The following is a 14102-nucleotide window of genomic DNA, read 5'->3' as shown; positions in this document are numbered from 1 at the left end:
TCCACATTCCTTAAACCAAACCAATTCACAACGTGAGAACACTTCATTATTAGTTTCAACTCACACGTAGAAGCTAACATGGCACCACGAGTTTCACCCCTCTTACTGCTATTCCCTCTTCTCATCATTTCCCTCTTGAGGCTCTCCCACGGCGCGGGAATAGCAGTCTATTGGGGCCAAAACGGCAACGAGGGGTCTTTGGCCGATGCATGCAACACTGGAAACTACCAGTTCGTGAACATAGCGTTTTTGTCCACTTTTGGTGGTGGCCAAAACCCTCAACTGAACCTTGCTGGCCACTGTGACCCCAGCACCAACGGGTGCACCAAATTCAGCGATGAAATCAAAGGGTGCCAAGGCAGGGGCATCAAAGTGCTTCTCTCGTTGGGAGGTGCTAGTGGAAGCTACTCTCTCAACTCAGCTGATGAGGCCACACAGCTTGCTAACTACCTTTGGAATAACTTCCTTGGAGGACAATCTAGCTCTCGCCCTTTAGGTACATGAAGTTAATGCATTTGAGACAAAAATTACTTTTTTTTTTTTTGGTTAGTTTTAGAAAGTATATTTGAGCCCAATTCAATATTATATTTAGAACAATCAAATGAGTTAGTAATTATGATTTGACCTATTAATTCAAGTATGAGAAAGGGATTTGTCTAACTTAACTTGACTTTTATATGGTCAAGCCTTTTTTATTTTTATATTTTAATATGACCTAATCTATTAACTTGTTAGATTGGATTAAATCGAATCACTATAAAGAATAAAAAAAAAATAAAAAGACATAACCAAATAAGATAAATATTTTTTCAAACTTAAATTTTACTGGTTCAATAGGCCTAATCTTTTTTTTTTCCTAAAATTAAAGTTTATCTTTGTCTGACCTGGGTGTTGGGCCAATTTTTATGATTTTACTAGTATTTGTTAGACATATAAGATCGATTGCTATTAAACTATTATTATACTATTTACAAAAATGTATAGTCTTGCAAATTTTATATTTATATTGAGATGTTTGATTCTCCTCATAAAAGCGTGTCTTGGAGGTTTTATGTTTAATAAATATGGAACAATTTACACTTTACAAATTGATATTTTAAGATTAAATTTCACAATTATATATTAAAATGATATCATAATTGTCTCTCCCATTATATGCACTACTTTGACCATATATATTAATAGTTGATGTAAAATCTGGGAAGGTCACTAATATTGGTGTCATTCACAATGTTTTAAAAATTATATATAAATTATATTTCAAAACTAATTTTATTTTTATATTTTTTGGTAGGTGATGCTGTGTTGGATGGCATAGACTTTGACATTGAGGCTGGTGGTGGTAGCCACTGGGATGAACTTGCAAAGGCCCTTAATGGGTTCAGCTCACAGAAGAAGGTGTACCTAGCAGCAGCCCCTCAGTGTCCAATCCCTGATGCTCACTTGGACTCAGCCATCCAAACTGGCCTCTTTGACTATGTGTGGGTTCAGTTCTACAACAACCCTCCATGCCAGTACTCTAGTGGCAACACCAACAATCTCATAAACTCATGGAACCAATGGACCTCAAGCCAGGCCAAGCAACTGTTTTTGGGAGTGCCAGCTTCTACAGCAGCTGCTGGTAGTGGCTTTATTCCTGCTGATGTGTTGACCTCACAGGTTCTTCCTACCATCAAGAGTTCTCCCAAGTATGGTGGAGTCATGATTTGGGACAGGTACAATGATGGTCAAAGTGGATACAGTAATGCTATTAAGGGCAGTGTTTGATTAGTTTGAGGTTAAAGGACATCTATAGTGTTATCTTTCAAATAAGTAGCAGCTAAGGTAGGTTTTGTTCCTGCTGAGAGTGCTATATAGAACTACTTTGTGATCATTTTGATTCATGTAATAAGTAATAATTAATGAAAATTGGATGGAATTTGAAATAAGAGTAATTATATTCATATATTGAACTTATCTTACGTACGTCATACTTCCACTGTAATTTTTTAATCACATAATTTTATTACATGCAAGAGTTTCTTTCTTCTTTATATTTTTTTACTAGTGAAAAAAACACTTTTAAAATCGGTCACTTTTTACTTTTAAAATCGATTCTCTGACCGATTTTAAAAGAGTCGATTTTAAAAAGTGGGACTTTTAACATGTTAAAAGTGGGACTTTTAAAATCGGTCAACAGTGATCGATGTTAAAAGTGAGACTTTTAAAATTGGTCAATGCATGAACGATGTTAAAAGTCTCACTTTTAACATCGGTCATGGCATGACCGATGTTAAAAGTGGTTAATTTTTTTTATAAATATTTATCTTATTTTAGGAGGATCCCTGAACAAAACTTGCAAATTAATAAAATACCAGACAATTCAGATGTTTTTAATAGACCAAATTACGTACAAATGACAAGAGTTGGTAAATGTCAACCATATATTTAATCAAAGTAACTTACAAATTATGATGCATCCTAAATTACAAAATGAGTAAAACTATAAACATAACTCGTAGCTAGCCAATGTTTCAATGAAAAATGTAGTTCATTGCTCCCTAATGGTGTTTATATCTTCTAGCGACAATGGTGATAGATCTATAAATATCTGTTAAGAAAATTTAGAACAATTAGAAGTAACTCTTAAAACATGATAAAATGCAAACTTAAAATAAAAAATTTTAAAATTCTAAAACGTACTTCAGTCCACCCAGATACTATTTGTGAATCAACAATAGTATGCATTGCCTTCATTACATAGTATTCGCACTCATAGTTTCATTTTTGCTTATGAGACTATAAAAAGAATATAAAAACCAATTTTAGTAGTAATGGTAATTCAAAAGAAAATACCTTAGAAAAAATATCATTACTAAAATAACTTACTTTAAGAGAGACCCAAAGCATTTTTTCTTCAACTTTGAACCTTTAAGTATATGGTATCCTTCCATAGCCCTAATGATAAAAGGACATCATTATTATATTTTAAAATAAAATGTAATGATAAATAAAATAAAGTAGTTTTTTTTTTAAAAAACTTACTTATCTAATAATTGTTTAAAGTCTGCAGGAGGAGGTTTGTGCATCGAACAAATGCATATAGATATATTTTTCATAGGACAAATAATCAGAAGTTGCCAATGAGCACTGCATTGAGAAACTATCAGTAATAGACAATACATTTTCTAAAAATTTATAATCAATTATATACAAATAGACTTACTTAGAAAAGTAAGGAACTAAGTAAACTTTTTTATTTGAGTCAGACATCCAATTTTGGATGTAAGCTTGAATTTCTTCTGTCTTGTTCCCAATTTTTTGGATTAACTCGGGTTCCAAAAATCCATAAATGTGATCATTCCCTTTATCCACACTCAATTTATGGATAAATCTACAAGGTTAGAAATAAAGTTAGAAAAAAACAACAAAACATAATTAAAATTAATTCAAATACTTACAATAACCACAATTGCAAAATTGATATGTTCAGCATGCAGTGCCCGTTTGTAATCTCTGATATGTCGCTCTGGCTTATATACAAGGGGACATTACTACAGAAGCCAAACACTTCAGGAGCCCAAGGGACCTGTTTGGGTCGATTGTCATCTTCCATATCTGCAACCAATCTCCATAGCTTTTTCATCGGAGTTAGATTTCTAGAGTGGTTAAGCATAGCCTTTGGTGGGACAACATCCTATTAAATAAAGTACACAAATAATGTTATACTACATTATAATAAAATAGCACCAAGTTAAAATTAAATAGTTAAATAACTTACCTCCGTAGATATCACTTTAACCAACTTATAAGGCCATTGAAGGAAGGTATTTAGGGCTTGTTCCATCGTCTGAACCTCTTGTGTGGGCACAGGAACTCTAGCCTTTGGGTTTCTAACATCCAACACTGAAACCCTTACCATATCATTTCCCATGGTTTGATGGTGCACAACAGACCCCAACATGTGAATCCTCCTTATGCCCACAAGATCGAGTGATCCATCAACGAATAACTCACACTTATTAGATGTACCATGGTCAGTGGTAGAAGTATAGGGATTTTTAGTTGCACATGAACCTTTTGTACTCACATGTGCAACAACTGGTTCAATTGGTGGAATTTTCTGTTGAAATTGTTGGCTAAGTGACTGCATATACTCTTGTAGTTGCCTTTGCATGTCATCTTTCAATTGCCTATTCTCATCTTGTCGTTGCCTTTGCATCTCCTCTTTCAATTGGCTTAATTTATCCTTATAAGTTGCTACAACTTGAGAGACCTTCAATTCCAGCAACTGGTCCACCGACCTAGATGAATTTGAAGATGAATGTGGTCCAAAGTAAGTTTGGAAGGTATGACCTCTACCTGCTGCCCGAACTCGACCTGGGTGCTCGGGCTTCCCAATGGCAACAGTGAGTATATCCTGTCGTCCATGGGAAACAAAAGATCCCTCTTTCGCCTGCTGATCTAATATATCCTACAATATATGACACATAAACAATTTAACAAATTTTTATTGATCAATATGTTAATTAGTATCATATGAACAATAAATTATACTTACTATCTTGCTAACAATCTCCTTTGCTGCCTCAGTTGTAAACTCGCCATTTTTTTTATGCGGGCAACCTTCCATAATTCATGGCGTCCAGGTGGAGATGGAAGATCACTAACTATACTGTCATCTTGGCTAGTCTGGCACTTCATAGCTTTCTCCTTTATGATCTTCTTCTTAAGCCATTCATAACCTCCACGAGACGTCACAACATAGGTTTCATTCTTTGCCTGAGTCTCTTGTGCCTTCTTTCTTTCTCCTACAAAAGTATCATATAATGAAATTAAGGGTAAAATATAATATTCACAACTACATAAATGGTAATGCATATAATCCTAACTTACCAAAAACTCCACACTCATTCTAGACGCTATAAATGTGTTCCACGTCTCTTGGTCTATAGTGGGATTTTTATCACCAGGAAATTGTCCTTTCTTTTCACTAAAAATATACTTGTTTGTGAGGGTGGTCTTATATTGCCTCCACCTCTCAGCCACAATAGAGAGGGTCTTCCTTCTCATCCTCTCTGTATTGGGAATGTCCCAAGTTTCTTACATTTAAATTAACGAGTTAATACATATTGATATCCTAATTAAATTTAATAATGAAAATGAGTATAAATAAAATTTACCAAAACATCTGTCCAAATATGGTTTTTGACAACTTCCTCTACCTCATCCCAACTGGGCAATAATAGAAACCTTGGTTCTAGCATGAACCTCCATTGTACTCATAAATTGGGCAGCTGAATCCCCCGTAGGTTGCCCAGTGATTTAGCTATATCAACATGTATCCTCTCTTCATTGAGGCCTTTGGCTGCAACATTTTTCATTCTAGTGGGACCTTTGACTTTCTTCTTGGTTGTAGATTGTGTAGAGGATGTAGATTGTGTAAAGCCTGAAGTACGACCCGTTCTGGGGCCGTTCCAGACTCAAAATTCTCCCAGCAACAACGAAATAAGAGACAATAGAAGACAATGTTATCTTGATGTTGTATTCTTCTGAGAAAATGAGAAGATGCACACTTTAGATGAGAGCCCGAGAGAGTACTAAAGAGAGGAATATATGAATTATTGAAGGCAAAGAGTAGAGAATGGACTTAGGAGGAGAATGGGAGCGGAGATAGAAGTTTAAGTTTCTGATGCTACTTTTAAAATCGGCTCTTCAAGAACCGATTTTAAAAGTAACGTCAGAGACTTTTAAAATCAGTCATAACGTAACCGATTTTAAAAGTAATACTATTATTTACAAAATTGTCACCACGTCACTTTTAAAATCGGTTATCTTATAATCGATTTTTAAAACCCCGATTTTAAAAATCATTTTTGTACTAGTGTTTAGTGTACATTTAACATTTTCCCTGAGGATATAAGAGAACAACACTGGATAGAAAATCCTTTCATTCCGTATTATATGGTTAAATAGTCGGAATTTACGAGTGCCAATACTCTAGATTTTTAAAATTATAAAAAAAGTAATTTTGTTGTCTTTAATTATCTAATAATATATGGTTATCATTAGTTTTAGTTTTTAATGTTATAAAATAGAAATAGTTTAATATTTAAAAAATATATAAAACCAAATATTAAAGTGACTAACATTTAGTAATTTTTTAAAAAATATTTTTATAAATTTAGAAACTAAAGAGATTAGTGTACGTTCTAGAAACTAATTTGACCTATTACTATTCTTTGATTCTATGCTTTTGACTCATTACGTTGCATATGTGATTACAACGTATCTACATCTTGACTTTTTGCTTTCCCTTCAGCCTTTTCTTTTTGCCATAATTTTTAGTGAGCAATGATTTAGGTTTAAAAATATATAACTCTAGCTTCAACGACGACAAAAAAAAAAAAAAAAAGAAGTTATTTCAAGATATATACATGGGAGTTTATGAAGGATTATTCAAAATTTATTGATCATAAGGAGATGGATCGTTGAGTTTTAATAAATGAATAAATCTATTACTAATTAATAATTAATTTTAAAAGAATAATTAGTCACAATAATCAACAAATATAAATTTCTTCAAATTTGTATTTATACATTCTGTACCAACCTGACTTAGAGCCGAGCTTAACCGAGCTTATGATATAATTTGATCGAGGTGATAGCTCGGTCAAATTAGAGTGAATACATGAAATGCCGAGGTGATATGGAGAATAAACATGTTGGACTAGACGTATGACATTGGTAATACATCTCGACATATTGACAACATCAGATACATAACATAATAATAACGATCAACTTAACTGCTAGTAACCCTTAGAAAATAACTGTATAACAGTTATATCGGAAACAACCACATGGAACAGGTAATGATATAACGAAGACATGGAACATATCAGATAACTAACTTGATCGTCGGAGTCCTTTTTGCAGGTACATCCGAGACGCTTGGAGAAGGGCGACCAATCTCGAAGATCAACCTCGAAGGCCAATCTCTCTGATCTCGTGTGAGACCAAGATAAGAAGATGATCAATCTGACTTGAAAGACCGACCTGATTTTGGTAAGAACATCTTGGCGCTAGAAGAAGGGCTGGTAAAACTTTTCCTCCGAAAACCTTATGGTTTCAACCCGAAGTCAGACCAACACTACAACGAGTGCAACACGTAGAGACACGTCACACATGGAAGACAATCCAACCTTGCGACGACTACTCGAGCAAGTAGAATTGATGCAGCAACAACATGCAACAGCAATGGAAGCTATTCATAAACAACATGAAGCCAATCTGCAACAATTACGTGCTGAAAATGCTGCCTTCCGAACTTATTGGCAACACACCAACCACCACTACCCACACCTCAGACTAGCCATGTTCCTCCTACAACCGAGGAACATCATTCTTCTCCAGATCCCACATATCCGACAGAACCTGACCGGGCTCATCGATCTGAACATACTCATATCAATCATCGCATGTATGATCACCATTCGGTTCGACGAGATCCTTTCATTGATGGGATCATGGAAGTCCCTCTTCCACCTTCTTGGAAGACATTAAATATTGAAAGATATGACGAAACCACTGACCCTGACGAGCACATCGACAGGGGAAGAAAATCATGTGTTGTGTGTTCCCAACTTCACTCAAAGGGGCTGCTCTCAATTGGTATACCCAACTACCACCTAGATTGGTAGATAGCTTTGACACCTTGGTACGCCTCTTTTCTGCCCAATATGCCACAAGCAGACCCCACCATATCACATCAGCCGCACTTTCCAACTTGCGACAACAAGATGACGAATCTTTGCGGCATTTTATGGAACGCTTCGCCAACGTTTCCATAAAAATCCGTAACCTTAATCCTGAAGTCGCTTTACATTCCATGCTCATAGCCCTGAAACCAGAACCTTTTGTTGATAGTCTCTATCAACGCCAACCAGCGAACATGGATGAACTTAGAGCATGCGCAACCAGTTATATTCAAATGGAGGAACACGCCAAGTTTCGCAACCATGTCCGATATAGCTTCACTACCAGGGAGAACCAAGTGGAAAAGAGAAGTCAAAAACACATTTTTACCAAAGATTGAAAAGACCCTAGCAAACGCAGGGTCCCAGGTATGATTTTTACACACCTCTCAATGCTCCTCGTGTTAACATTTTAGAAGAGGCTAACCATGCAAATTTGATATCCCTACCCCCGCCGGCACACAACTCGGCCAATGCTGACAAGAGCAAACATTGCCACTACCATAGAAATTATGGAAACACAACAGAAGAATGTTGGAGCCTTAAAGACTGAATCGAAGAACTAATCCAAGCCGGCCAACTTGGATAGTACGTGCAACGAAGTCAAGCTTCTCGAGGAGGCCTACGAGGACGCGACAGAGGTCGAGGGTGATATCAAGGACGATATCAGGGACGATATCTAAATTACCAAGGCCAATTTGAGAAAAACAGTTACCATCAAACAAACCCACATGAGGAAAGCAAACCGAGTACCAACAATACTGATCCACAGCACATGGACAAATCTTCTGAAGGGAACAATATACATGGAGCCATTTGGAGGAGGAAGTTCCAACTCAGCCAGAAAGCGACATTTGCGTATTGTCCAAAATGTCAATAGTCTTAACAATTCAGAGCCGAAACTAGAAGCACCAACTCCTCCCATTATTTTCACCGATGATGATTATGAAGGAATAAGTTTAAACCAAGATGACACCATGGTCATCTCAGTAGAAGTTTCTAATTGGGAAGTACAGAAGACGCTGATTAACCAGGGAAGCTCTGCTGATGTGCTATATTGGCCAACCTTTCTAAAACTTGATATTCCTCACGGAATTATCCAACCATATTCCGAACCCCTTGTCGGTTTTGCAGGTGAGTGAGTTCATACTCGTGGTTTCATTGAACTATTAACCTCTTTTGGTACAACTTAAAATTCAAGAAGAGTGTTGGTGAAATACCTGTTGGTTGATGTTGTCACTTCCTATAACATCCTCATTAGGAGACCAACATTAAATCAATTAGGAGCGATTGTGTCAACACCTCACTTAACCATGAAATTCCCAGACGTAAGTGGGCATATAATAACTGTTAAAGCCAACCAGCAGATAGCAAGAAGATGTTACGCTAAAAGTTTAAATATTAACCCTACCAAGCTCCAACCTGAGAGGCCGACCTCTACAGTCATGGCCCACATCAGCATAGATGGGACGGTTGACTTGGATCCCCGAGTTGATATGCACGACCATCGACTTGATCCTGTAGATGAGTTACTTGACTTTCAGATTGGCAAGAAGTCAAATCAATGTACCAAGATTATAAAACACATCGAAGCTGATATCCAAGGTAAAATCATATCAATTCTTGCCGAAAATGCTGACCTCTTTGCATGGAGTAGTGCAGATATGCCTGGAATAGATCCCAACTTCATTTGCCATAGACTGGACATTCATAGGGAGGCAAAACCTATGTCCCAAAAAAAAGAAAGATCGGTGGTGAAAGGAGAGAAGTTGTGAAAGCTGAGACACAAAAACTCTTGAATGCAAGATTCATCAGAGAAATCAAATACACCACTTGGTTAGCTAATGTTGTAATGGTTAGAAAATCAAGCGATAAGTGGCGCATGTGTGTTGATTATACTGACCTGAATAAAGCCTGCCCAAAAGATGCGTATCCACTCCCCAGCATTACAGATTGGTCGATGGAGCTTTTGGATATGCCATGCTTAGTTTTCTTGATGTCTACTCAGACTATAACCAGATCTTGATGTACCCTCTAGATGAAGAGAACACTTCATTCATCATAGAGCAAGCCAATTACTGTTACCATGTCATGTCCTTTAGACTAAAAAATGCAGGAGTTACATACCAAAGATTAATGGACAAGGTTTTTGCTGAGCAGATCGTTCGCAACCTCGAGGTTTATGTTGATGACATGGTCATCAAAACCAAGTCAGCTGAAAACCATGTCCAAGATTTAAAATAAATTTTTCAACAAGTTAGAAAATACAGCATGTGATTGAACCTTGGAAAATGTGTTTTTGGGGTTCAAGGTGGAAAATTTTTGGGGTTCATGATTACCTGTAGAGGAATTGAAGTAAACCCTGATAAGTGTCAAGCATTAATCAACATGAGAAGCCCACGAAGTCATAAAGAGGTACAGAGGTTGGCAGGCAGACTTACTTCTTTATCTTGGTTTATTCTCAAAATGGCAGAGAAAACTAACCTATTTTTAGTTTACTCAAAAAACCAAAAAAAAATTATTGGGATGACCGATGTGAACAAACATTTTCTAATTTCAAAAATTTTCTATCAACACCGCCAATTTTATCTAAACCACAATGTCAAGCTGATCTCTTGTTGTATCTCGTTGTAGTCGATAATGCCCTTAGTTGGGCGCTTGTACAAGACGACGGTAAAAAACAAATTCTTATTTATTTTATCAGTCGTGTTTTGTAGGAAACTGAAAAACGATATCAAACCATTGAGAAATTGGTTTTGGCTTTAGTAACCTCAACCCGCCGACTTTGACCTTATTTCCAGAGTCATCAAATTGTGGTGAAAACTGATTATCCCATCAGGCAGATACTCCGAATGTAACAGCCCAATTTTCACTAGGTCAAGAGCCCAATTAAGGTGGTTTAGTAGGCCAGAACGGGCCGTTCCAAAATTGGAACGGGCCGTTCTGAATTACTAAATAGACCTACTTTTGGTAGCCCGGAACGTGCCGTTCCAAACCATTAAATTTTCCTATGATTCTTAGTTTGGAACGGGGCGTTCCAAAGATGAGAACAGGCCGTTCCAGAGATGAGAACGGGCCGTTCCAAATATGGCCGTTATGAGTTTAATTGCAACCCTAAAACGGGCCGTTCTGGTTTGAGAACGGGCCGTTATGGATGCGAGTTTTACACATGATGTGAGATTTCAGAACGGGCCGTTCCGGATTGGAAACAGGTCGTTTCGCGAATCCTGATGCCTATAAATAGAGCGCTCTAGCACTCCCAAAAAGCACACCTTTCAGTTCTGACTTCTTTCAGTTCTAATTTCTTTCTTCTACATTCTCTTCTTTCCCTTCTATACTCTCTGAAGACTGAGAGTCACTTAGAGGAGGAGACTAAGGAGATCTCTGTTTTAGTTGCAACTGCTATTTATCCAGGTACGGGGGAAAAGGGGATTATTTGTATGCAAAGTTACATGAGGGAATTGGGTAGAAAAGGAAGCTCGTAGGATTATGAGTAATTTTATAATTACTTTTGTTTGGAGAATTATTGATCTTATGTGATTCTGTATATATTTAGGATTATGAATATATATTTAGTTTGTAAGAATGATGATTTGGGAGAGAGAACGAAATTATAGAAAAGTGCCTGTAGGCTAGGTTTTGGAAAAATTGGATTATTTCTGTTTGAGAAATTGATGATCCCATTAGATTCGATATATGTTGAGGATGAGAAATATATATTTAATTTGTAAGAATGATGATTTGGGAGAGAGAACGAAATTGTAGAAAAGTGCCTATGAGTTAGGTTTTGGAATAATTGGGAATTTTACCGTTTATGTTAAGATTATATTAATTTATAAATGTTATTGTTATATTATTTGATAAAATTGATGATCTAGGTGAGGATTCATGGTGAATTACTTGAGAGGTATGTGAATCACCATTTTGTGTTGATTGTGTATGTATTGTGGAATTGAGATGTGGATGTGGATGTGGATGTGAATGTGGATGTGAATGAGAATGTGATTGTGGTTCCTCACACTTGTGACTAGGGGTGGCACGACCTTAGGCAAGAAATGCTACAGGCGTGACCTTGGCATAGTATGGGATGGGTGATTCCTCATGCTTATGTCGGGGGTGACACGACCTCGAGCAAGAGATGTTACAAGCGTGACCTTGGCATAGTGTAGGATGTGTGATTTCTCATGTTTATGTCGGGGGTGGCACGACTTTGGGCAAGAGATGCTACAGGCGTAACCTTGGCATAGGGTGGGATGTGTGAGGCAATTAATGCTTATGTCGGGGGTGGCACGAGCTCGAGCAAGAGATGCTACAGGCGTGACCTTGACATAGGGTTAATTGCAAGATTTGTGATTGGTGTGATTGTGAATTGTGATGTGAAGATGTTGCGTGATTGACAGAATTAGGATAGATAGAAATGCTTGTAAATACTTTAATAAGTAATGAGTTATGATGAGACGATATTGTGGATTTTTCTTGTGTGCTTTTCATATAGATGTTTTCTTTTCTCACCGTATAATTTGTGGATGTTTTAGGTGAGGAAGATCCGACTATGAGTGACATCTAGAATGCCAACAGTTGAGATATAGGTACGCTATGATATTGTGACATCGGGGCAGAGGACTTCTAGGACATGGAATTTATTTGTAAATGGAGCTGTACTTATTATTTTGAAAACATTTTATAACCTCTTATGTTTTATTTTCCAAGTTTCATTTTCAAAATATTTTGGATATCGAAGAATGTTTCTAACGGTTTTTATGTGAACCCTTTTACCAACTTTGAAAGTTTATTTTTCTTAATTTAATTACATTATTACAATGTATGTGTTGGGGTAGTAAGGGTGTCACACCGAAAACCCGATCTAGCAGGTTGGATGACAGCTTGGTCGATTGAGTTATCTGAATATGGTATCAGGTACGAAAGTCAGAGACTGTTGAAAGCCCAATGTCTAACTGATTTTGTTGCTGAGCTTACGCCTGTTGTTCCAACAGAAGATCAATCTTGGATTTTACATGTTGATGGGTCATCTAATACCAAAGGTAGTGGTGCAGAAATCATCCTAGAAGGCCCCAACAAAATGATGCTTGAGCTTGCTATCAAATTTGATTTCCAAGCTACCAATAACCAAGCCGAATATGACGCTTTGCTAGCAGGTTTGAGATTGGCCAAGGATGTTGGTGTCAAGAAGCTAAGATGTTGTAGTGATTCCAAGCTAATCACAGAACAAGTAGGAGGAAGCTATCAAATGAAAGAGCCCCAGCTTCAAAGGTATAATCTCATGGTATCCCATTTAACTTCCTCCTTTGATAATTTTCAGATTGAACATATTCCAAGGGCATAAAATGATAGAGCTGATCTGTTATCCAAGCTCGTCAGTACCAAGCGTCCTGGACAACATAAAACAATCATTCAGGAAACAATCACTACCCCCAGCTATGACTCCGTAGTGGTGTTAGCCAATGACCTTGGTCAACAAAGTTGGATGTTAAACATTTGGAAATATCTTACAAATGGAACTCTACTGGAGGACAAGGTTGAAGCTTCCAAGATTAAAGTCAAATCTTGTCATTTCATAATTAAAGCTGGGGCTTGCCAATGTTCAGAGGTTTACATGGAAGAAAATCATTTGTAGGTACGGCCTACCTCAAGCAATTACCACTGATAATGGCAAGCAATTTGTGGGAAAAAATTTGAACAATTCTTGAATTAACTCAGAATCAACCACAAAGTCACTTCGGTGGAACATCCACAAACAAATGGCCAACTTGAAGCAACAAATAAAGTGATTCTCCGGGATCTTAAGAAAAGGTTAGGATCTTCAAAAGGAGAATAGGCTGAGGAATTGCCTAGTGTCTTGTGGCATATCACTGCACACCAAAAACTACTACCCAAGAAACTCCATACAAATTAACCTATGGATTCGATGCGATGATACCAGTAGAAGTTGGTGAACCAAGCTACAGGAGATTAACTTTTGACGAGTCTCAAAATGAAGAACAACTAAGATTGAACCTTGATCTGCTTGACGAAACTCGGGAATGTGCTAAGGTACAAGAAGAAGCTTGTAAGCTTCGTGCTTCAAGTAGGTATAATTCAAAGCTCAAACCGAGATCCTTTCATGAAGGAGACCTTGTCTGGAGAGCTACAGGCGATGCCAGAAAAGACATATCAGCAAGAAAATTTGCAGCTAATTGGGAAGGCCCTTTCTGCATTTTAGAATGCTTGCAAAATGGCGCATATAGACTGACAGAGTTGAGTGGCAAAGTTCTTCCTAGAACTTGGAACGCCACTCACCTGAAATTTTATTATAGTTAAAGCATGTAAACTCAGGTATCGTACTCTTTTTCCTACTTCAGTCTTTTT

General features: G+C 37.1%; 2 protein-coding genes across 2 annotated transcripts; both read left to right on the top strand.

The window, feature by feature from the left end:
- LOC109789927 (acidic endochitinase) lies at positions 1–1928 on the top strand. Its single transcript, XM_020348984.3, has 2 exons — positions 1–496; positions 1295–1928. Exons 1-2 carry the CDS (start codon positions 79–81, stop codon positions 1765–1767), a joined length of 891 nt encoding a protein of 296 aa, XP_020204573.2. The 5' UTR covers positions 1–78; the 3' UTR covers positions 1768–1928.
- A 5678-nt stretch (positions 1929–7606) lies between these two features.
- LOC109789925 (uncharacterized) lies at positions 7607–8077 on the top strand. The gene has a single exon (XM_020348982.2). It carries the CDS (start codon positions 7607–7609, stop codon positions 8075–8077), a length of 471 nt encoding a protein of 156 aa, XP_020204571.2.
- The last annotated feature ends 6025 nt before the right edge of the window (positions 8078–14102 follow it).

Source organism: Cajanus cajan, chromosome 8 (genome assembly GCF_000230855.2).
Source record: "Cajanus cajan strain Asha chromosome 8, NIPB_CcT2T_4, whole genome shotgun sequence".
Lineage (NCBI taxonomy): Eukaryota > Viridiplantae > Streptophyta > Magnoliopsida > Fabales > Fabaceae > Cajanus > Cajanus cajan.
Note: the sequence above shows the minus strand (reverse complement) of the source record. Positions and strands in the feature narration are given on the sequence as shown.